General features: G+C 28.9%; 2 protein-coding genes across 2 annotated transcripts; one reads left to right on the forward strand and one right to left on the reverse strand.

Moving 5' to 3' along the window:
• Positions 1–1792: 1792 nt before the first annotated feature.
• LOC132930245 (J domain-containing protein) lies at positions 1793–13057 on the reverse strand. The gene is made up of 4 exons (XM_060996003.1): positions 12716–13057; positions 5247–5348; positions 5021–5137; positions 1793–2915 (listed from the first exon to the last, which is right to left on the reverse strand). Exons 1-4 carry the CDS (start codon positions 12800–12802, stop codon positions 2730–2732), a joined length of 492 nt encoding a protein of 163 aa, XP_060851986.1. The 5' UTR covers positions 12803–13057; the 3' UTR covers positions 1793–2729.
• Positions 13058–19182: 6125 nt separating this feature from the next.
• Positions 19183–20268, forward strand: LOC132928720 (general transcription factor II-I repeat domain-containing protein 2A-like). The gene has a single exon (XM_060993573.1). It carries the CDS (start codon positions 19183–19185, stop codon positions 20266–20268), a length of 1086 nt encoding a protein of 361 aa, XP_060849556.1.
• Positions 20269–26736: the final 6468 nt, after the last annotated feature.

The following is a 26736-nucleotide window of genomic DNA, read 5'->3' on the forward strand; positions in this document are numbered from 1 at the left end:
CTAGATACGCCACTGCATTTATGTAATAATGTTGGTTGTACATTTGTACATGTTGTTATTCAACTTTTTATATATATTACTGGGCCGTAGCCAGGAATTTTCTATAGGGAAGGTCCAGTTCCATATAGATAGGAATTTTACAGAGGATACCTATTATTATAGGAAATTACATTGAGGTTAACATCAAAATTGTAACTTGAATCAAAATGTTATATTTTCATGATAACACCAAGTTTTTTCTCGGCTTCTTAGCCATTCCATCCAATACTTCATCTGACTTGATGATGATACTTCAGTAACGACTCAATAGTACCAATCCATTGAGACGATTTTGACAAACAATTCAATAAATAAAATGAAATCTGAATTAGTTGTTTATACACATACCTCTTTCATGCTGTTTTTTAGGTAGGTGGTAAGTCTTTATTCTTTTTAAGACAGAACAGATTTTTCTGGCGTTGAAGTAGAAACGGGGAGACATTTTGAGTAAGATAAATATATTTGGGAATATGATAGGGTCACGACACCTGATGGCATCCATGCATTAGAAGGCAGCATTTCATCATTATTTGTTAAGCGAATGATAACTAATAATTTATAATTATACTGTATAATAGAAAATTATTTACCAGCGCGGAGCTATCGAACCGTACGATCTAAGCTGGCCAACGGTATGACTCGACTAATATTTTTTTTTGTTCTGCATCCTCCTCGAGTTTATTCAATTCCTCCAAATTTGCTACGGGCACTTTGAGCAGTGACAAATCATACAAATTTAAACTTGTGGTTATTGATTGTTAAACTCAAATTTTATTTACTATTCCCATGTGTTTCTTGATTTTTATTGACATCAACTTTAACAATATCTATTGCTTTCTGTATATTTGACACATTTCTAGAAACTTAATTAAAAATATATTGTCAAGCAGATATAATTTAAATATTTTTATATTATAAAAATTTATAAAACCTTTGTGGAAAAATATGGATCAAAATATTAAATATTGAACCAAAAACATTTAAGGATTTTTATGATAAATAAAAATTAGTAAGGCTGTTTATATGGTTATCATTAAACAAATACAAAGTATTACATTTTTAGGATATTTTAATTTTAATAAAATGTAGTATTGTAGTCAAACATGAAATAAATAAATAATATAATCTATACATTACCTATATTTGTAAATATTTTATGTATATGTATATATCACTATAATACTGTATTAGGTGTATAATTGTATTTACTGTAAATATGTAAATGTAATAGGTAGGTTAGGTAGTGGATACCTATGTTGTATGCAATTAATAAATTATTCTTTTTTTTTTCATACCTTAATTTATGGCTACATAGGTCCAGATATCAAATTACCTAAACCAGTTACATCAATATCAGAATATGATTCATTTTTGTCACTAGTATCGGACAATGATGTATTCATATCAATCAGATTCAATTTTTGCTACAACACGGTTCAGTCAATTCAAGTTCATTATCATCGATGCTTGCAGACTGCAGTAAGTGTTAGGCTAACGCTAACATCAGTACCTAAGAATTGAGTGAGATTCATTTTCGTCTTCAACCAGTATATTAATTATTGTCATCAGTTTTAACTATTTTTTTTCTTGAAAACGTAAAAAAACTTAGTCATGGTTATTTAGTTCAAATAAAAATACAATGAACATTGAGAGATGACGAATGACGATACATCATCATTTTATAAAACAGACTCGTATTTTGCATACAGACGTAATAATTACGAAGGGAATAGGTATAACCAGTAACAACACATTTCGGGTTTTGTATTCATTATCCGTTTATTTTATTTTTACAAATTTGAGAAACAATATCTCACCGAAATGGCAATACAGTCAAGTATATTAATATACTAAGCTTAGTTTTATGATATTATTGTAAATAGGTAACCGTAATAAATAGTAATACAACTACATCGGCGTGAACGAATGACACCGATAACTTATAAAATAATAGGTATAGGTACGATTTGTATAATTGTTACAATATAATTACAATTATACAATGAATTAGAACACGATACTATCAATATTGTACTGTATACACTGCATCTTAGCTAATTGTTTCTGAAATATTCTAAATTTATAATAACATATCATATTATTATACCTATTATTATTAGTATTACCTACGTCTTTGAAACGTAGAATTCCCCGATGCTACAATATTAATTTGTGTTTTGCGAGATGGATATCAAACTACATTAATTAGGTTTGAGTAACGTAATCTACTAGACTCAAAATAGATAGCGTTCAACTAATTATTGTGAACGTGAAATATCATTTACTCTTTATCGACTAGACAATAGTTGAATAGTATTGTGTTTTGAAATAACTAGAAGAGACATTTTTTGAAGATTCAATCGATTGAATATGTACCCAAAGGTCTGAGAAGAAAAAAATATTCACTCTATTTTACCCTAAAAAGTTTCATTTTATACCCTTTTAGAAGTAAGCGTAATTAAAATATAATAATAGTAATATTGTTAATTTTAATGTGCAGTTAAACTTATTACGTATTTCACTTCTCAGGCCTCCGGGTAAAGATGTGTCTTATAAGAGTCAGTATAATATGTATATTATAGTATATATAAGTACAAATTATATGAATGTATATCAAATCACGATAAAAGTATTTATTCGACGAAGAAGGAATGTTTTTTTTTTTTTTTTATAGACAATATCTACGTGACTTATATCTCGTAATTGCGAAACTTGTTAATAATATCTGCATTAGACTTGGCATCCCATTTTACTTTGTTGGCTCCTAAGTTCACTCCACCTTCAGATGCTCTCCTGGACGCCATTGAAGACGAAGCCCCTTCACCACCTTCCGGAAGCATTCTGTCTTTGGTATTCATTTGTGCCCAGTGCATTGACTGAAAACAATGAATTATTATACGATATTAATAATTTTCATTGCAATCAAACATTAAAGTACCTAGGTTAAAGCATTTAATAAAATATATTGTAATTGCCTAGGATTCAATAATTATTGGATTGCTTATAAATATTATGTATTTAAAAAACAAATACAGTATATAATATAGCCATTATAAATATATTTTTATTTTATACACTGAGTAAATTATCTATCTTGAAGTATATAAATGAAAATCAGAATGAATTCGAATAAGTAGTTTCTGATTTTTCAAACTTCGAGTTTAAGGTCTACGGATAGTGGTCCAGGATAAAAGATTTAGAAGATTAGTTGGTGGTATTTAAAAAAATTGCAGTAATTAAAATTAATTAATTTGAATTAAATTTAAATATACGTGGATAATTAATATATCTATGTAAAACCAAAAATTGTCAAAAAGAACAACAAATAGGTACTTGACTAAATATTAGGTACATCTATTTTATTTTTTATGTAAAACCGTTATTAAATATCATTAATTATTATCTTAAGACCTTAGTATACTATGTTATGTTTAATAACTGCTACTAATCAGTTACCGGATTAAGTTTATTGTTTTCCCAAAAAATCTATAGTATATCTACGGGATATGGTGAACGAGATTTTATTAATTGGACGAGTGCGTGGAAATGTAACTTCTATATGTTCTCGATTTTAAAAGCGTATTATATATTTATGTTGAAATGACTATCCCGCACGGAAATAACCTAAGCACGCTGTTTACTGATATATAGCGCGAATGTTTTTTTTTTGAGCTGCTTATTTAATTTGAGTAAAAGAAACTGATTAATGTCCCGAATACGTGGCATTTTTACCTACATATAGAAATAATATTATAGAATGTAAAATAAATCGATTTTTTTTTCCTGTTACGTTTACCAGGGAAAATATATAAACTCGTCCTAATACATAATTAAATAACGACATTTAAACGGTTATTTAACTTCAAAAAAAGAATGTAAATTAAATCAGCAAATACACTCATGAAAATGTTATTTAGCAAAACTACTTAGGTATAAAATAATTATTTAGGTAATGCATGATATGTTATATATAGGATGATCCACTGAATATGCTCATCCCTTTTTACTTTTATAATAATAATGTGGTTATTCAAAATCTGATTTTTAGAATTTTTAAATATACCTATTTAAATACCATATTTTAACATTTTGAGATTGTTTGTACTACTTAAGGAGTGTCTTTTGAAGATACAAACTTCTATATTGTTCAAATGAAAATCCTCTGTTTATTTTATAATTTGTATTTGGTGAATAATTTTTCTGAAAATATTGAGGTAATGAGGTATCAAAATCAAAATTCAATCGAGTAATTTTTAAGTTATTTAATTTTGTACATCTTGTATGCAAATACTAAGGATTATATTATTGTGAAAGTTCTATGATAAATTATTAATAATTGATTTGTAAGATGTAGGGAGTAGGGGCTATTGAGTGTTATGATAATTTCAGAGTTTTAATAAATATAATTATATCAATATTTTACAATTTATAAAAATAATCTAAATTTGATAAATACTTTATGGATCCGATATTTCATATATTTTATATATTAGTAAAATCGTTATTAAGTACTATTATCTTTAGCATCAACATTTTAATAATTAAAAAACTATTCGTTCAAATTTTGAATTAAGTTTATCAAAATGTTCAGAGATATCAAATAATTTGTATCACGGAACTTAAGTAGTACAAAAACTCAACATTTATAAAACACGATATTTATAAATTAATTATTAAAATGAATAATGGGGATGATGATCAGCATGCTTAGCGAATCACCTTGTATATAAGTGCCATATGGTATTTATAATAGAGTGCTGTAGCAGTACTTATGTACGGCCTAAGCCCACTCTGTATTATTGAGCAGTAACAGGCGCAAAGCGAAACAAAATAAAATCGACGTCCTTTATATTTATAGACGCGCCCGAACTCTGTATTGTTATTGATGTCTCGAATTTACACTAGCTTAACACGAACGGATACACCATTACAACTATTATAGTAACTACTACATGTTTTATTTGAAATTCACACTCCGTACTTGTTGGAAATGTTCTTTGTTGCTCAGCCATGTTTTATAGCTAACGGCCACGCCGCTATTCTTCCATTTGTCGTAAGTTGCCCGCTTTTCCGGATCGCACAGCGTTTCTTTGGCTTCCTATAACGCACGCGAATATATCATTCGAACACGATAATAATAAAAACAGCAGGTAATAATATTAAGTACCTACGTATCAAATGAGGCGCGAACGCCCGTTATTGCTTACATTAAGTTTCTGGAACGTTTCTTCAGCCTTCTTGTCGCCGGAGTTTTTATCCGGATGATACTTAAGAGCTCTTACTTTGAATTCTGCGCTTATTTGCTCCACCTGTTTAACATAATGTTTTACGTATACATTAACTGCGAATCGCAATAAAGTGTTTATACATTTAGCGGAAAAACATCGGTTAAAATATTATTCATTTAATCTACAAATTAACGTAGTGTTAATGTTTTTTTTTCCTGTATTATGGATTTAATTATTTTTTTTTCTAGTTGAAAACACCGGACATAGAACACTCATATATTGGACATCCAACAATTTAATTTATCAACCGTAATTTATTAATAATGCTTTCAGCGTAAATAATTAAATTGTGGAACGGTTTCAGGTGTTGCTTTTTCCAACCTACTTTTCCGTTGTAATAAATTGCCTATATGTAGCTATACACGTCTGTTTGAAGTTTCCGCGATATTAGTGACAACCTAGTTTAGATAAATTGACTACAAAGTGAAAAATATCTCATTTTGGCGTCTCGCAATCAATAATAATATTAATAATATGTGACGGTATGTGTTGCGTATATAATATGAACATCGTCGGCAGAGTAAAATATGTATCTAATTGAGTGAGTTGTATAACTGTGTTATAGTTATAAAACGTCATCAAATAGGTAATGCACATATAATATAATGTACCTATTATACATTTCGTATAATAAAGGCTTTTGACTTAAGTGAATTTTACAAGCCAACGTGATATAGGTGCGAGATAACAATAATGGTCGGTGATGTTTCAATAAAACATAATATACAAATTGTGTGCATCTACCAACCCCGTGGTAAATATAGACAACTACTAACAGTGCTTTGTCGGGTTATATGTATATAAGTAAATATACAGGAGACGGAAACCCGCGAGTGTTATATACCTTACCGACGAAGTTACGTACATTATATGCATACATTATGGCCTTTGTCTATTTTCAGAGGCCTAAATCGTATTGTCTCGAATTGACATACATTATATTACGTAAAATTAGCATTATACTGTAGTTCAGTGTGTACCTACGTGTATTGTGTACGCAATAATACAGAGTTTTGTTAACTTTTAGATTCAATTGTACTTTTTTCAGTAGCGCGTGCAACTGTGTGTTAATGTTGTTTTGTCGTATAACCCTATGGTACAAATAATAATAATATTAATATTAATGGTATGTATATATTCTAAACGTGAAAAGCGTATGGCTTTACCTTTTGAATTTTTTTTTAAGTATATAAATAGTTTCAATAGATTTCAGTTTGTCCACTCAATAAACAGAGCGCTCAAAAGCAAACCGTTTTTGAATAAAAGTCGAAAGATGCTCTATACCAAGTATTTGATGAATGAACAACAGGTGTCGTATCTTATAAGTTTATCGTGTATTTTATAACACTTCAATGTTTCATTCATTGAAAAAAAAAATATAATAAAATATTCTTTTGAAATTATTTTCATGCAAAATATTTCAGTGTGAACATCTTTACATCGTCGAGCTTAAAGGAAATTATTTTGTCAACCAAATAATATAATGATTTATAGAAGATTTATACGTAGAATTCTGTAGATTTTTAGAACTTTTTTGTTCTAATTTATGACAAATATCTATGATAAGTTTAATATTGTATGAAACATACAATACAATATGTAAGTTTCTACTAAGTATTTATAGAAGTATAGAACACAATTCAGCTTACAGGTCTTCAACCTTTTGATATCAACGGCTATTTTAATTTTATTATAGTCTCATAAGGTATGGGCCACAGTAGGCGTTGTAAAAAAAAAAAAATCAAATGTAATATAAGTATATTGAAAAGGTTCAAAGTATTTATTTTTGTACATACAAAATATATTTAAGAGGATGCCACACCCGCATGTGTTGTCATTTGTCTTCATTTTACATGACGTATAAAATACGGCAAATTTTTGTTCAGCAGAATTGATTTTATGTTGTAGCTTTATTAATCTTACCTATCTATTAATATTAGAGTAAATTTATCTGTTATCAAATAGGCTTTTATTAATAGTATAAATATATAGTATAATTTTAATGCAAATTATGAGCATTTTAAAATTTTAATATTTTTACATAGCTATAATTAACTTTAAAATTGTAATATCAATACAAATCTGCGTTCGCCTGGATAATATACTTACCATTAAGCTCGATAAAAGGTAAATTTACTCTAACATTAAAGCTACCGTAACATGAAATGAATTATATTGAACGAAAATTTACCATATTGTATTTGTATATATAAAAAAGAGACAACACATGTGGGTGTAGTGACATATCTTACATTTAGGTATATACCTACCGAAGCAGTTTTAATTTAAGTAAAATAAATAATAACCATTCAAAAATAAGAAGTTTATTAACTGACCGCGTAATATTGTAAAACATAAATAATTAAACATTATAGATAGGTACACTTAAAAATAAATCGTATTATCATTAGTTAATCAATTTTAATTAAATCGTTTATGAATTTTGTTATAGTTAATATAGTTAATATTTTTATTAAATCTCAATTAATTAAAAAAAAAAAAAAATCGATTCACATTTTAAATATAGGTAAATTATTTTTAAAATGTCATATTACTATGTTTGTACAATATTATATAACAGTACCTACACACGACGAACAATGCATTATATAATCGCACAGTAACAAAAATAAAAATATAATTTTATTATTTAGTATAGTTGATAATATAATTTATTAATATATTTGTTTTTTTTTTTTTTTGTAAATAAATAATGTCGATATATAATTAAGTGGTAGACTGATTTATACAATAATAATCGTGTGTAAATTGAACTACACCGAGAGATTGGGTATTTGGGTTATTATAATTTATAATGTATTCGATTGGTATTAAAACAATTATATTAATAACAGTTATTTGGAATACCTAATCAGCAAAAATTATTATATCGACATTATTGCAGACTGTATTGCGCGCAAATCATGTAACTATTATGGAGGCCTAATGTTTTTATTTTCTAGAGCTTCAATCTAACTGCAGGTTCAAAATTCATTGGTGATTATAATTATCTCGATAATCTTATTAATCTTAATACATATACAATTATTTAAGATTTAAACCAGGTATTCCATTATATACATGATATACATGTATATAACTTACAAGTCTAAAAATCCACATTTGTAATTAAATTACTTTGTTAATTTTATTTTATAACATTTTGAAAACATGAATAAACATTACGTTATAGTGCATAATGCGTATATTCAGTGAATGTTTGGTATACGGTCATTTGGACAAATTGCTTTTCGGCTGTTAGGTACCGGATTATGTGGTCTGACCGTATATAGTGGGAAATTATAAGACCTCAAAACCTCTAATGTGCTTTTAAACAATATTTGTAGAATTATGTTTTACAGCTTTGGAGCACCTCAGAAATGAATTTAAAAATCGAATATTTGTGAATATTGTTTGTTAGTAATATTATTAATAGTATTTAATATTTATTATGTATGTGGTATCATACCAGACATCAGATGTACAAAAAGAAAACATTGGGTTATAATTAATATTAAAATGTATCTATTATACTTACTATAGTTACAGCTGAACTGCGTCTATTTACTATGTACAGAGTGATTCACCAAACATATTCAAGGCTCACTCCGGTTTTTTTTTTGTTTTATAATGAATTTATTTGAGTCTTCAATTTGGAATTTTTAAATAATTTTTTTTGATTTTTTTTATTACTTTAAAAGTGTCTTGAATTGCAACTTATAATTTTTAAACGAATCCCTTCTCTCTTTTTACTTTAATTTATTTAGTGGATAAGTTTTTTAAAAATGTTCGTATGATACTATGTACCTAATTAAACATTTAAATTAGTAGTTTTTCAGTTATTAAACTGTGTAGGTATTATATTAAGTTTATGTTAAGTCCTTAACAATGGTTTTACAAAATATGAAATAGAAGTCATATCTAATCAAATATTTATTATATTTAGACTATTTTTATAAATTATAAACATCGATTTAATATTAATTATTAAAGTTTTATAATTAAGAAGATAACATCTATATTTTTTAGAACTACTGTCATGAAGCTATTATACAAAGTTAAGCAACTCAAAAACTACTCGTTAAAATTTTAATTTTGATAAATCGACATTTTCAGAAAAATTATCCGCTAAAAAGCTTATATTATAATAGAAACGGTGTCATTTGAAAAAAAAATTGAAGTTTGGACATAGCTAGGACACTTTAAACAGAAAAAAGGGCGAGTATGCTTGGTAAATAACCCTGCACAGCATGTTGCTAGTTTGGTACACACATTATTGATATTTGATCCTACAATGTATTCTGATTATTATTGATTTATAAATTATCTACGTATTATCAACTGTATTAATGATTCAATCAAAATTATGAAAATACTTACATTTAAAAAATGTTGAATGGTATAATACATTTTAAATTTTCCAATAGGTACTTATAATAATGTGTGCTTAACAGTAAGATAATATTATTGTTGTATTTGTAACTTGAAAGTGATTTAAAATTGGATTATACCATTCAATTTTTTTTTAAACATTCATTATCTTATTGACGAAAAAATAAAACAAATTATAAACTATTTTACACTATATTTAATCACCATAGATTATTATGACATATTTTATTATTTAATTACGGTTATTGTCATTATATACTTGTATTATCAACCATAATAGCATTTAAAATAGAATAGAATATTATAATTATATTATATTCGAATTACTAAAACTTCATTATAGGTGAAAGTAACATTTTGAATTACGCAGAATAAATTTCGAAATCACCTAAATCATTCTACAGATAAGACCTTGTCGAAGATATTAATTTAAAAAAAAATATGAGCGGACCTTGGAAAAATACATAGTATTTTTCTTAGCTACAATTGTTTTAAAAAATGTACTTATTAACAAAGTTTAAATTCAATAAAATATGTAGTTATTGTGTTATTAATATCGTAATTTATTAAATTATAAATTTATATTTATTTGAAGGAAAAATGAATGATAGTTAATGAACGGTACAACGAATAAACTGTATAAAATAAAAAATTATACAATATTTGCAATTTTTATCAAATTAAATTAATTTTTTGCAGAATATGTACAGTGTACATTATTATTATATAATACAAAAAAATGTTTTACGTGCATACTTAATGTTTGTATTAAAATAGATAATCAAGACTGTATAGCAGCTATATGATCGATATTAATTAAAACATTCAAAATGTCGTACAAGAGTAAATATTATGTTTTATGTATATATGTAGACAAAGAATTTTTAACATATACATATTTCAAAAAATTATATTTTATTTGTTCGATATCAATTAAAAAAAAAAAAAAAAGTACCCATCAAAAACATTTAGTAATTGTCGTGGTGACGTTTTATTGTTTTAATCTAGCAGTGTATATACCGAACCCGTATGTATTATAATTTCGTAATAACATTACAATTTTTTTTTTTTTTTTGACGACATTCACTTTAATTACGAAATAATATGCGAAATACATGTATAGTGTTTGTGTGGACTTTTACTCAAAAATAGACGATATGCGACGAAGATATGCGACCTATACACGATAATACACGGCCTATATAATATTAATTATTATGTTTTATATTATATAAACCGATAATAGTATGGCAGTGACCCTGGTCGCGCTTGTTATGTTTCCATTAAAAACAGTGAAGAGTGACCGGATTAACATGTCGGTATGTCGCGTAGTAGTTTTTTCCCAACCGTGCATAATTAAAATGCATACAATTAAAAGGGTATATCATCTCTATTTGCTTAAGTACATTATATTTTTTTTTTATTTAATTCACCTTTAGTCATATTAATTAATTGTATTATTATTATCATCATTAGGTATAGATGTATCGGTGTTATACGGTGTAGTATCTAATCCCGAATGTATTTTTCAAGTTATATCTACGTTTGTGTAATAATATGATATTATAAAATTAATGCCGGATTCGACAATATATACGTTTACTATCCATATATATTTATGATAAAATTATATCGTTTTGTCCGATTCCGCTGCCGCCGCTGTTACCGTACAAATGTACAATAGTATGCAGGTGGCAAGCTCTCATATACATATACGCATACACGCACAGGTATGGCTGGCCTTTTGATAAATCCTTACGACCTTTTCCCATTACGTAGCGGGATATCGTCGGCGGACCATTATTGCGTCCATTTATAATACGAATATAGCTATAGTAATTTATCGGCCACCGATAATGTCTTGCTTCTATAAGTTTATGTATAAATATATTAGATATATACTGACATATTCATCTAGCATGCTCCCTCTCTCATTTTATCCTTTAACAATGAATTTATTCAAATTTTGATTTTTGAATTTTCAATTATACTTAAAGACTAATTTTTTTTTAATATAAATTGTCAAGGAGATGATTTTAACGAGTATTTTTCTATGTAATTAAAATTTAAGTACTAAAAAGATAATTTATAGGTTCAAAAATAATGTGGGGGTTATGATTGGAAAATTATAAAAACTTAACAATTATTAATATAAACGTTAGATCTATTTTATACTTTATGTAGAATCATTATTTATTATTAATAATGGCTATTGTCCCTAGATCATAGTACCTACATAAGATTTAATAACTCAGAATTTCGAAATTAGATTTTGATTCCCAAACGTTTTCAAAATAAATATTTGACCAACAATAATCAATAGTAAGAAAGGACAGATTCATATGAAAAATAACTTTGTAGTTCTTGTCACCGTAGAATAATACTTGAATGGTATCTAAGCATTTGTAAATATGTTCATTAAGAGTACTTAAAAATTTCAAAAATCAGAATTTGAATAAACGTGTTGTTCGAGGATAAAAAGGGATGTGAGCATTCTCGGTGATTCACCCTGTGTACACAATATTATATCACGCGTGTTAATGTGTACTGCAATCGTAAGTGACGAGATGTTATATTATATTTTAACAAGCACGCAATCCGCACTCGACACTCGAGATTTCATACCTCGATTGTGGTTGGCACGCTTTATCTTCGCGCGTCGTCACTCTATGCGCTATGGTGTACGTAGTGGGGTATACTATAATAATTCTTATCCTGGAAAAACTTGCACGGTCAGTTTATTATCGTGGTGCACGTACACAGTTTATAAGTGCTGAGAATTATACAGGGTTATAAACTTATGTATTTACAACATATTATACACGGTACCTATTATAGACAACAACAATAATAATGACAATATTGGCAACAATAATGCGTCAAGTCCTTTTTATCTCATAAAACAAAGGTAAGGACTAATTATTATTGTTGCATACCAAATGCAGAATTGATAAATTATTTTAATGTAATAAATAAGTATAGCGTAATCGGCTCACCGTAGACGTCTGATCGCATCCCAACATTTGATAGTAATCGTCTTGGGCCGACGAGTCGTACGACAGTATTTCCGAAACGCTGGTCATCGCGCGTGCAGTCGATCGAGACGTGTATTTGGAAATAATATTATAATACGTATTATTATGGATTAGCGATATGTGCGGTTAGTCCGCGCTCGTTGATCGTTACGATCGTATTAACCGGCGAAGGACGGTAGGAAAAAAAAACTAGGCAAAACAAATCCGTAGTCGTCGTCGTCGCCGCCGCTGCCGGTGGTGCGCCGCTGTTGCCGTCGTTATCGTATAGAGCTACCGCTGCACGCCCTACCGCAATCGTACGCGTGACTCACTGACCCAGATCGCGCGTGTACCAAACACACACACACACACACTTCGATGGTAAAACACTATATATACACTCTCAGCTTACAACGGTCGTTTTTGGTGAGCTGGGCGGGGGAGGGGGTGTGCTTTCCCACTCGTTCACTATTTGACGACAAATCCGTCGTCGTCGGTTTTTTTTCCACCTTCATATATTATATTTATATAATGTAAATGTGTGTGTGTGTGTATACGCAGGTGCGTCAGATGATGGATTTATCCTTTTTTAACCGTGCGATATCACGTATATGCCAGCTTTCTATATCCTTTCTCGCCGCGATATTAAATTATATTTCGTTATTATTATTACAGCGGTCGGGTATTACGTAGGTATATATATATATATACTAATATATAAATACATATGTATTATTATTGTTGTTTAAACGCGCGCGGTGTCTGTAATACGTAAGTACGCCCATACCTATACGCGTAAATATAATCGGACGCGGAAAACGAAAAAGAAAAGCTCTCGCGGCGGACTATACGCTTCGGTGACGGCGGCGGCGGCGGCGGCGGCGGCTACGTATATATCGTGGCCGGGCTGCTGAGGCCGTAATCGTTATACTGCAGCAACACGTTCCCCGGCAGCAGCCCCTCTCCCCTTACCGCCGATAAGCCTATTTTCTCCTTCACCGCTGCTGCTGCGGCACTCTCGTCAGCGCCTCACTCCCCCACTACTACTACTCGATCCCTCTCAATCGCCCGTATATATATATGTACAGCTACTCTTCCAGCGTGCGTTTACGTCATCGCTTTGTAGTCGTCCGCCGCCCTTGGCGCACCGCACCCTGACCGCACCCTGTGTATGTTCTGCAACCCCATTGCCATATACCGGAGTTATTGACGGATCTGTTTTTCTACACGAGGTATATTACCTACAATAACCTTCGCCGAGTTTACGCGTGAAATGCTATACACAATATTTATTATTGCATATTACACGTTAAGGTGTATATTATTTGTATTGTTGTGTGTACACGCTCTAGTACCTAAACGATGATGTATGTATACGCGATGGGGGTGTTGGCGGCCGCGAGAGGGTAGGACACCTGTCTCCGGTGTGTAAATAGTATAATATTATATATTTCGTTCGGACGGCGGGCGGAAGGAGGTGGAGGTGGAAGGCAAACGGAATGAAAAAAAAACCCCCACCATTACTATAAGTATATTTCACGGGCATATTTCCCGACGGGCCGCTTGATTGTCGTCGCTGTAGTTGAATAATATATATATATATCTGCGCTACCAGTATCATACACTGAAGCGTAGTACTACGAAGGCTAATCGATAACGTTGTAACGATTTACAGTGGACTCCTCTCGATACATTGTCGAATGTGACGTGAACCAGAGTAAATAAGATAGCACGCGAGTTCGAGAAAATGTTTAATATGTTTAGTATGGTTTTACCTGCCGAGAACAAAATATGGTTTGATAGATTTTAAAACAACGTAGGTATATACGCGCATAAGAGGTATGCAACTATGAAAATATAAAGGTAACAAAAGTTTAGTCCGTACTAAAAGCACTCAAAACTAGAAAGGAAACTGGAGATAATAAAGTAATATCGGCAATCTTGAAAACTTTAAAATTATTGTCAGAGAGTGAAAAGTAAGTCGCATAAACTAGATACGAAATACGGGACCAAGCCGTTGATGTGACGTTAGTGATGGGTACCACAGATGAAGGGAATATTATAAGATATCATATTTTATATTCCTATTATTATTTCTTATAATATAATAAATGTTTAATAATCAAGGTCGAAGTCATAACAATATAAGACATTAAAAAAGATTCAAACAATGCATCGTGATCGTAAATAGGATAATAATATGCGGTTTTTATAGCAGGCACGTTGTTGATAGACAAAATATTATTTATATATATATATATATGTATATATTGTGGTAACAGTTTGTGCTAAGACGCACGATTTGAATAACAATGTTTATGTTTTAGGTAGGCCTATTAATTGGCTATTATAAACTTTTAAGCGATCTCAAGCATATTATACTAATGATTTCGTTAAATTTGAGTTCATTATAAATAGGCGTATTTACGAGTATCGAAGTATAAGTTGGTAAGTAGAGAAACTGTTTTGAAAGTTCATGACGTATAAGGGTTTAGTTGAAATTCTAAAACACAACTTATTTGCGCCCTTATTTTAGAGACTGTTGGAGACGTTGAAGTAACAATATAGTACGTCATATTAAAAATAAAAAAAATAGAAACAATATTTACCTATACTGTACACATTCAAATATTATAAATATTATTATTTTTTTTTATAAAATACATCAATATATTTAATTTGGTTTAAAATACAATGTTTTTTTTTATTATTTTGCTTTAATTTTTGTAGAGGTATTTTAAATATTTTTTTATAAAAATCAATTATTGTATTGATAAAAGATAGCATTTCTCTTTATTGATATTGTATATTATATTATTAAACATAGTTGATTTTTAAACTTTCATTTTATAGTAAATTAACACTTTTTTTTATTTCTAATAAGTATATGCTTTGAAAATAAACCATATCCATTAGCTGTCTATACATCAACAACTGTTGATTGTTCATGTCAAACTGTAGTTACCTATAATAGACGTAATATTAAGGTTGAAAAGTAAAAAAAGTTTTTAAAATAATAAAAGAATATATTATAATATATATTTTATCAACCATCAATACTGTTTTAATAATAATATAGCGTTAAAACTGTTTTCAGTATTTTAACACACTGCAATTATTAGAAAATAAAAAATTAGTTTTTATTACTGATATTGATATACAACTATATAATATATATTAAAATATTATTTTAACGCGCACTTTAAAAATATAGTAGGTACTTCTTTATGTTTGAAACTCTTTTCAAATTCTAGGTCTGGCTATAGTCTTATTTATACTATAAAATATATAGATTATTTAAATAAAAAAAATATGCATGTTTTATCAAAATAGTTTTATCGTGAAGAGTAGACAAAAATATAATAATTATAATAGTATAATAATATAATTGTTTATTATATAATATTTGAACAAAATTAGTTCAATGATAAGTATCTACACCCATTAAAAGAAAAATATAATCTTTATTGGGACGTATTTGTCTTGAAATATTAATATATTTTTTCATGGAAGCGTTCCTTTTGTATTAAATCGAGTGAAAAATGATGTATTTTAAAGTTGACAACATGATCTACTTGTTTGAATGCTCTATAGCTATAGTGAAAACTGATTTTTAAAGATGATGTATAGGTACTACTTTTAAGTGTAATTGGATCTGGGGAGGATATACAATATATTGTGCAATGCAAATTATTATCACATCAGCAAAATATCGTTGGTCTTTGATCTGCCACGAATCTTACATAGGGATGGTTCTTGACAAGCCCCGAGAGTGAAAATGTTTTGCATGTAGGCACACATACATTTCATTTTTTCCGTTGATAGATACATGAAAAATTATTGTATGCGCTGTACACGATATTGTACACATAAACATGATTTTTTTTTTTTATATTAAACGTTTTATGTTTTGTTGACTGTGATAACTTAAACAGAGTCGATATAGTCACAAAAAAGTACAAAATATGCAAGCATTTATGCACTTAAAAACCATGAAGTACGTTGTGAAAATACGCACAATACACAAACAATTTTTTTTATCTGTTTAATTAATAAAAATATTAATAAAATAAATAAGAATGGCGTTAAATAATATATACAGATGGTACAAGACGTGTACACTTAAAATAAATACTCGATCGACTTGCAGAATTGAAATTAAAATTATATTCAAAACAATAAAATATTTAGTTATAGTGGGTATTAGGAAAATTATCATTCTATCGAGGACTTCATGATGTGGACAAAAACGTGACTACTAAATATAAGTTCGAATCGAATATTCGTATTTACACATGCCAAATTACCAAATTGTCAAGGGTAGGGGTGACCCATCACCGACCAACCATAAAATCGCTACTGGTCTTACATGCGGGTATGCATTACTGCAGGTAGCTACTGTACGCTATTAATTTTTATATTTAAATAAGTTATTATTTATAAACATTCAACTTACATTTAATATGTATTTATTCGGTCAAGGATATGATGGCACTACGGCCATGAGTGAACATTTCAGATACATACACATAATAATTATCAGTGGAGCACACCCAGCAGGACTTAACGTGTATTTTCGCACACAAACTTTAAATGTAGCATATTAGGTAAAAAAAAATGAATAGCTTGATAGTTGATACAAAAATGTTTTGAAAATATCAAATTTCTATTTTTTTTTTTTTTTATAGAATGTTTTTTATTGTACATATTATAAGACATGACGTGGCTTCATCGCTAAAAACTTGCGGGTGGTCACTCCAGGAACTATAGCAACGCCAGACGGTGCTTAATTGTAATACTATAACCAGTGATTGCATCAAAACAAAGCCACACATATACCCGTGTGTTACGTTTATAAGCTGAACTGCAGATAGTAATGAAATCAGAGATCTTGATGGCAGCCAGAGAACGAGCGTGAGCAAGATACTGTGCGCATGTATTGTGTACAACAACACTATAACTAAGGTTATTCGCTCTAAATGGTAATCGTATGGTCTAAAAGCGGACGCACGCGGGAGACAAACCATAGCAGTGCGAAGTGTGTCTCGAGTCGTTCGTTAGCAGCTGCACTAATCTCAAGGCACATCGGTTAGGACGGTCATTCGCCTGTCTATGTCACAGTTTTTCTTATGCGTGTGACATGCCGTTCAAACAAAAAGGCCGTCCGACGGCTATCCGGAGGATGGATATGCGCACCCGCAATAATTGCCGCTGTTTTAAAAACGTCATGTCTATAATACGAATAACAGTATAGTTTATCAACAACGATAAATGATAATGATTATTAAATCTTGATTTGTTTTTTTCACCTTCCACCACGAAAACACTTTATCATCGTTCATTATTGGCCATTAAATATGCAGATTTGTACGCATTGACCATTACGAAGCATAAACAGATTAACAGTTATTTAAAACTACCAGCTTATACGGTCGATTAGTGCCTACGTCATACGCGTTATCAAATTTTATAAATTTTATCAATTGGATCCAAAGAAACCAAGATGCTTATTTAAAATGTATACAAAATAAATTATTAAATTAATTTTGTTTGTTAAAACGATTTAAAACAGTTTAGAGCATTTTTTTTTTGCATTTTTCTTCTGTGAACAGATCTAATAGATTTAGCTGTTTTAATTTTAAAAGACTATAACTTACGAACTCATTTTATTTTATATATATTTGAAATGTGTATTTTTTTTGTTTGGATCCAAAATGAAATGTTGATGAGGAATAAGGATTAATAACGTACGTGACGTCACACTAATCGTCCGTATTGCTACAGAGACACAGACACGCAGTAGGTACACCGATGGATGTAATTTATATGAGACAATATAATATGAAGCATTTTCTAAATGATCATTAGACTCGTGACATCAACTCGGTGTTTTCGGACATTATGTATTGTATGATGACAGTTATTACTGTGTTAAAGTCCATTTATACCCGTTTTGATGCTTCCTGAATCTTAAAAACTTGTATTGAAGTTTGTTTATGACTGAGATATTACCTACCTATATCATAAACTTTGTATTATCATCGAAGCAATGGACAAGCTGAGAATCTATAGTCCAGGAGTGGGCAACTGGAGGCCCGCGGGCCGCATCCGGCCCGCGTGCCTTTTTATCTGGCCCGCGCTACATTTTCAAATTTCATCATACAAGTTTAAAGTTGATCGTCTATACTTTATAATCTATAATGTATAAGCTCTATATACTCTATATTCTATCTGAGTCTATCTTATCGTATAATTGTTATCTGGAATTGAACATCGTTAAATGTATAAATGTCATAATATAGTTATAGTCTATACACACGTATGTATACGTATAGCTTTTAATCATATAGCTGTTTGTACCGACCTATTTAATTATATCAGTTTCTTCGTATCGTTCGTGTCGTGCTGTCGTTGAATTTATTATTTTCGTGTTTTTGTAGTGCCTAATAATGTCCGCAAAAAAGTGTAAAATTGATGATGAAAATAGTACTTTTAACACCTCATGGGAGAATGATGACTATTTATTTATTATTAACAAACAAAAAAAACCTCAATGTCTAGTTTGTTTAAGCGTTATTGCGGTCTTAAAAGAATATAATTTAAAAAGACATTACATGACAAATCATTTGTCCAAATATGAAAAATATTTTGGTGATGCAAGAGAGAGTGTTGTAATTGTTCTCAAAAGAAAACTTCAATCACAACAAAATGTGATGACAAAAGCAACAACTTCACAACAATCAAGTTTATTGGCTTCATATATAATTTCTAACGAAATAGCAAAATCTAAAAAATCGTTGAGTGATGGCGAATTTGTTAAAAACTGTGCAGTAAAAATGGCTAAATCAATTAACGAAAACAAAATGGCCAGTGAATTTGAAAAAATATCATTTTCAAGACGCACAGTGACACGTCGTATAGCTGATACTGATAGTGCCATTCGTAAGACATTGCAAACTATTATGACGGATTATGCATATTTTTTGATTGAATTGGACGAAAGCACAGATGTTTCAGATGTAAGTCAACTTTTGATATTTGTTAGAGTTATATCCCCACAGTTTGAAGTGTATGTAGAGTTATTAGAATTATGTTCCTTGCGTGGAACTACCAAAGGAAGTGATATATTTAGTGCACTAAAAAACGCAGTTGAACCATTTGGTGGATTCAAAAAAATGTCATCGATTGTGACAGATGGTGCTAAAGCCAGGGTTGGCAAAAATATTGGTTTTGTTGGATTATTACGCAAATCTAACGTTAATGTTCCTGCTATACATTGTATTATTCATCAGGAAGCGTTGTGTGGAAAAATAATGAAGCTTGACGGAGTTATGAATACTGTATTTAAAATTACTAATCTCATTAGAGGAGGCAACCGTAGTTTAAACCACCGTGATTTTATTACATATTTGGAGGAACTTGATCGCGAGTATGGTGATTTACTATTACACACGGATGTACGCTGGTTAAGTCGTGGTAAGCGTCTCGAACGTTTTTTTGTTTTGAGATTGTATAGATTCTATACAATCAATTAACAATTTATTCTGATCATCGTTAACTAACATTAATATATAATTTGATTTGCCTGTATAGTTATTTTTCGTTCCGTCCGTCTTTCGTGTCTATTATTATTATTATTATTATTATTCGCCGTCGACTCGAGTATCTTTTTTAATGACCGTAAGAAAATTACGCTGTGTCGTTATTTCGTATACTCGGTTTTACCCAGTTACGACCACGATTTAAACGAAATGGTGCATGCGCCTTATAATAAAATGCCTTTGACTATATTGAATTATCTGCCATCTACGCATAAGTGTTGCCGCCACATGACGTCTGCGGGAAAACCACTCGCACGTTGTCATTAAGTCGTAATATCATTGTACACTCTTGGGATGACTTAAATCCTGCCTCTGTTTCATTTTACGCAGCACTTCAGGGGTTGTGCATTTATATATAAACACACACCCATACACACAAATATATATATATATATATATATGTATTAGTGTATTGCATACATTCTCCGAACTTTCTTCTAAACATTATCGTTACTTTTAAATTTAAATCATTAAACTATCACTCTGTATTTGACCGTGTGACGACAATAGGACGTTTTATTAACTGTGGCGCAACCAGAATTTCGCAGAATAGAGGCGGGAGGGGTTTAAGTATTTTGTGTAATTCGTGAAACGTTCTTTATAATATTATATTAGTGTTATCATAATGTATATTGTATATATATATTGTATCATGATATGTAATAAATCTTGTATGTACTAGAAATACATAAGACACAAATAATTTACTCATAAAATAGAAATTTGGAACATCATAACATTATGATGGTCCACGGAGGGGAGATTTCTAATTTAATTCTAGTGTCGTATATAATATAAACAGAATAGCTTCCGAGTACAATTTTTTCTCATGTATAATTCAAAGTATTCATTTTTATTTGTATTTTTTTATAGTTTTATTTTCTTATTCGATAATGAACTGTCATATTAATCAAAAACGAATGTAATACAAAAAATAAAATAAAATATATATTACTCAAAGTTTATCCAAATAATACCTTATAAATTATTGTTTACACCAAATCTATTATATTATTTTAAAAAGCAATGTTTTACTAAAAAAAGTGTTATTAAAAATCTAAATATTTATTACAATAATTCATTTCTATTTACTAAAGTTTTTGGAAGGACGTTTTATTTAGAATGTAATATAAAGTAAATTTTTTTTGTTTTTTACATGGTACCTATTTATAAAAGTATGTTCATAATTTATAAAAAAAATAGTTTCATCACAGAAAAATATGAATGGTAGTGTTATTGTTTATAGGACCTTAGGCTATAGGGATAGATTAATGCAAATTAATGTTTTTTGTATTGTTTCTATATTTTACAACCATAATGTATCATAATTATACACACAAGGTTCCGACCAAAATTGATATTAATTTTCAGCCTTATAACAGAAATTGAATATTACTGTCTTTGCACAACGTCGGTAAGTTGAATTTTAATTTTAAAATTTGTTCCGTATTATTATTTTTTGTATTATTGTTTTTGAGAATTTGAGCATCTTGTTCTTGCCTGATAGTAGACACGTGTCAAGTGTGCAATTTGAACGTCATTCAACATCAATCCACCAAAATCAGTTTATCGACTACATTCTTACCTAGATGCTTTGTACGTTGAATTTGAATATTTTCAACTGTATTATTGATATGCGACTTTACGTTTTTGGCGTTTTCGTATTTGGCACCGTGCGCGGCGACAGCAGAGAGCTCAACGGTATACCAGCTGTCATCGTGGGTAGTAGCGTTGGTGGCTATGACAGCAGTGGAATGGCTTGTGCAGTGAGGGGAGGTAGTAGCTTTTGAATAAAGAGTCCCGGGGATGGCGGTGGCCCCGGAACAAAGGCTAACACTGCGAATCCCACGCATCGAAGTTCGCCAACATCAGTATCCTTTGCGAATGATCTATTCCGACTATATTTGCATAGATTATTATCATTGATATGTTTTTACAACGGCTTTAAAATTGTTTGACCTACAACCTAAAACCGAACACTTCTCATGCTCAAAAAGGATCAAAATAATCTAAAATTTAATTATAAATGGACAATTTTAAAACGCATTTGGTTAAAATTGTAAGTATTTTTATTTATTTGTTTTGGGTTGCTCCAATAAACAAAATCGATTTTGTAAAATACAGGAATTGCTTAAAATGTTTTGAAAAGTTCTAGAAATTTCTTATTTTTGATCTGCCAAAATACAACTAGATCCGCAATTGTCTACCAAAAATTATTCCCAATCGAATCATTTTTCTGTCCCAAAAGGTAGTAAAAAAAAAAAACACAGGTATATTGAACATTCATTTTATTGTAAAATCAATACATTCATCTAAACAGAATATTTACATAATTAAATTTCCGAATGTAGACAGCTTTAAATTTTGTATTACTAAATACACATAATATTAATGTGTTTAATTAGCTATTAAATTTTATTGTTTCATAGAATTTTTCATTTACATAACAATCAGCTAATGAAAACTAAGAATAATATAATTTTATTGACCCATTAAATCAGTCGCTCTATCTAGTGTTCTTTGAATGAACTGTTTTGCAACACTTGCATTTCAATGCAATTTTGCGTTAATTTCAATTAAAACTTTGTTTTTATAATTTTAATTTATAAATGACAATTTTTTATTTGGTTCTACTAATTTTGATATTTCAATGTTGGTAATAAACTAATAAATAATTTTAAAAAATACGTTCTATTGTTTAAAAGTATTTTATTATTCAATTTATTGACTTATTATTAATATTATTAGATATTAAGGTACTTGGAATGAGGACAAAATAGTGATATATATTTCCTCATTAGTCATTAATCATTATAAATCAATAATCACTAATTAATAATATGATATTCACAATTAATATTTGTGTAAAGGTTAGGTTAGATTAGTTTAGGGAAAACTGTGAAACAAAACAAATGAAAGAACTAAAATTAGATTAACTTTACATATGAATACACTGTTGTAAATTACTGTCATTCTTCAGTAAATAAATAGTTATAAATTTCGGCTTTAAATAAAAAATGCTTAATTAAAATTCTTAAAAATGAGTTTTTATACATACATAAAAACAATTATTATAACATACCAAACTAAACAATCTATCATTATTTTGACTTAAAAATATACAACATACACATTGAAATTTGAATAAATTTGAGAGACTTCTTAAAATTATAACTAACATACAAAAGTTCAAAGATAAAAATAAAGGAATTGATCACAAAGTCTCAAGAGACACGTGAGGGTTCTACGTGATAGAAGTTACATTTTTCATTGGATTGGAATACCGGATAAGTAATTCAACTGTAAATAGAAACAAATAATAATAATCCTTTTTAGCTTAGATAAAAATAATAATATATAGTATTAAATAGCTTCTATTTACATCTAACCACAAATTGTAATAAATTTATGTTTATATCTCAATATAAGTAAATAATTTTTTTTCGAGAAATTCGTAATACGTAAAATATACCTGTACGGCTGTACTGTGAATTTTTGTTTTGTTTGTGTATATTTTTTTTTATTAATAATACCACTTTTAGTAGTAATACTCTAAACTACATTTTTTTCTATTACTCTATACATAATTCAAAAACTTAAAAGTCTTCAGTTTTTTGTTTTATGTTATTTTATAGTATCTAATATTTGTTTTCAATTTATATCATTGCTTTAAAACAGTGGCAACCGGTGGCCTGCGCCCGCTAAATAATAACTGCTATTTAGAGGTTGCCGTCCAATATAATAAAAGTGACAATATATGACTACACTTACATAGAAATCTGATAATAGACATTTTACTGTATTCATACAAAAAATACAAAATAAAATTCCTATCGTAAATAGCCATAGTTTTGCTTTGTTCTAGCTTTTGTTTTTGGTGACAGGATCTTAAAAAATTACACTTCTTTCCAGACATTGACCCATTTTTTAATTCGTCTTCATTGAAAAGGATCAGCATTAGATCACCTATTAGTTTGGCGGGTGATCTACGATTTATCAATGCTAATTTAGATGGGTCAATTTTGATCCAACTACTCGGCCATATCTCTACTAACTTTTGGAAATTCTACAACAAAATTCAAATTGTTTATTTTTTTTATGATTAAATAGTTTACTATAAGAATACTATTAGAAATAATAATTGACTACTATAATAGTACTACGAATAAGTAGTATCCTACTAAATACTAGTAGTAATTTTTACTAAATTGACGTACCTTATTATTATTTATTATGCATAATTATTACTATATTAATATACTTGTGATTCTCTTAATATTTTAACTTAAGTAAAATGTTCTATACATATATTCTAAAAAGAATTGATATTATTTGCCTATTATTAAAAAGTATTATTTTAAATCATCCACACTATTTATAGGCTGTAATACGTAGAAAGAAAGTATAAGTACATATGAATTGAAATATATACTGATGATTGATGAATATTTCATAAAAAATAAAAAGAAACCCATTGGAATAATACCTAACTCCGTATTTGATACGAACAATGAGAAATATGCCTATTATATTGTCATATTGTTAAATTAATTAAACAATACATTTCGTATAAGTTATTAAAAAGTAAAATTGTGGACATTTCTAACAATTATATACATCGTAACTGATTAAAATATTAAATGACAGTTAAAATAAATGTTGTAATAACAATTTAATAAAATATGTAAAATAATATTAAAACAAAAATTCAAAACCATCGAACATATCTACAGTATTTAGGTAGCTAGATGGTTGATCACTTAGAAATGCTATGTATCACTGAGATATGATATAAAGAACTCAAAGATAAAGAACATAAAGATTAATAGCTGTTTATTAATGGATGTATAACAATGTTAACCCATTGTGAGATGGTTGTAAAAATTACGTTAGATAATTAAGAAAAATAATAAGTCACACTATGAAAATTATTCTTCACTATACAGTCACTGACGTCTCTATAGGATAGATTTTCAGTATTTGTATTCATAAAAATGCCTTCTCACACATGCCACGGTATGGTTTATAATATTTTAAATAATTAGTAAATATTAAATGATTACATAAAGAATCTGTAGCTATTTCAAAAGTGTACGATTTGCTTTGTCTATACTATATATTATTATTCTTAATTAAATAATAATTTGAATATCTGAGTCAAGGCAAAAGGTAAAACATTTTTTAAATAGTTGATACTCAATAAAAAAAATCAAGGAAATATATAACGTAAAAATATTTATTAAGTATCTATTATAAAATATTATATAGTATTTGCCACTAACGTAAAGGGCAAAAAAAAAACCAAATGTATAAAAGATAACAGTTATTTATTTGAGATTAAAAAATAAAAAGATCATGGGTGAATATATCATATCATTTAGCACGATGATTAGTAATTTATAATATATATTCATTTATTTTCTTACTTGGAATAAAATTGTATGTTTATTTTTTATAAACTTTTATTAAAACGTCTTAATAATATCATATAAATATGTTAAATTACTTTAATAGTTTTTAGAAAATTAGAACAAGTTAGCAAGTCAATTTTCCATAAGTTAATTTGATTTAAATCTTTTAAACGCTACCTTGTAAATGAACTAATGAGTGGATTATCTTTGTATTAATAATACAGACTTCGCTGGAATAAGAAGAAGTTAGAGAAATACTTGAAAATTAAAGTTTTCCTTATTTTTGATAATGCACATTATTCCACTAAATGTAATAGGGTTATGTGTAATCGTATACCAAGTTTTTAGAACCACATACACAAGCCTTGCAAAATAAATCACGAGGTGGCTTAAATTACAACTTTGTTTTAACGTGTTTATACTGTGTTTTAAAGCACATTAAACCTATTAAAAGTTCCATTATCTTCAAACTTTACACGTACCAGATAAATACACGTAAAGACCATACATTATTATTTTCATTATGCTCCGTGTAGATTGAAGTCATAATAAAAGTTTTGATCAAATTGATTTTGATAGGTAAACTTATCAAACTATAATTAATCCGATACTAATCTACTCTATAATTTAAAAGAAAATCTAACGTCATGTATGCAAATGTGGAAAATAATACACTTACTATCATAATAAAATATTATAAATTCATCATAATTATGATTGGCTTTTAAAAGAAACAATACATAGTTCTCTCCAATATTATTTTAATTTCCAAGAATGAATTATAATAAGTAGCATGTTCGTTGTTGTATATTATATTTGATTAGGTTCAGGACTGATTCCGTAACTTTTAATTCAGTTCACATATTGAATACGATTCGAATCAAACGAAAATTCAACTCGTGACAATTAAAACTAGAGAACTCGCTGTACTGTTTATAGCGGTGGGAAATTCCGAAATTTGATTGTAATGTGTAGGGGTTTACGGGAAACA

The sequence above is a fragment of the Rhopalosiphum padi genome, chromosome 4, assembly GCF_020882245.1.
Source record: "Rhopalosiphum padi isolate XX-2018 chromosome 4, ASM2088224v1, whole genome shotgun sequence".
Taxonomy (NCBI): domain Eukaryota; kingdom Metazoa; phylum Arthropoda; class Insecta; order Hemiptera; family Aphididae; genus Rhopalosiphum; species Rhopalosiphum padi.

What these genes read in the sequence shown, in the direction of transcription:
- LOC132930245 (XM_060996003.1), bottom strand. Translation starts at nt 12,802, where the DNA reads ATGACCAGCGTTTCGGAAATACTGTCGTACGACTCGTCGGCCCAAGAC. An exon ending in GATGCGATCAGACGTCTACG is followed by an intron (nt 5,349 to 12,715) that starts GTGAGCCGATTA and finishes TATGTTAAACAG; the next exon opens with GTGGAGCAAATAAGCGCAGA. An exon ending in AAACGTTCCAGAAACTTAAT is followed by an intron (nt 5,138 to 5,246) that starts GTAAGCAATAAC and finishes CGTGCGTTATAG; the next exon opens with GAAGCCAAAGAAACGCTGTG.
- LOC132928720 (XM_060993573.1), top strand. Translation starts at nt 19,183, where the DNA reads ATGTCCGCAAAAAAGTGTAAAATTGATGATGAAAATAGTACTTTTAAC.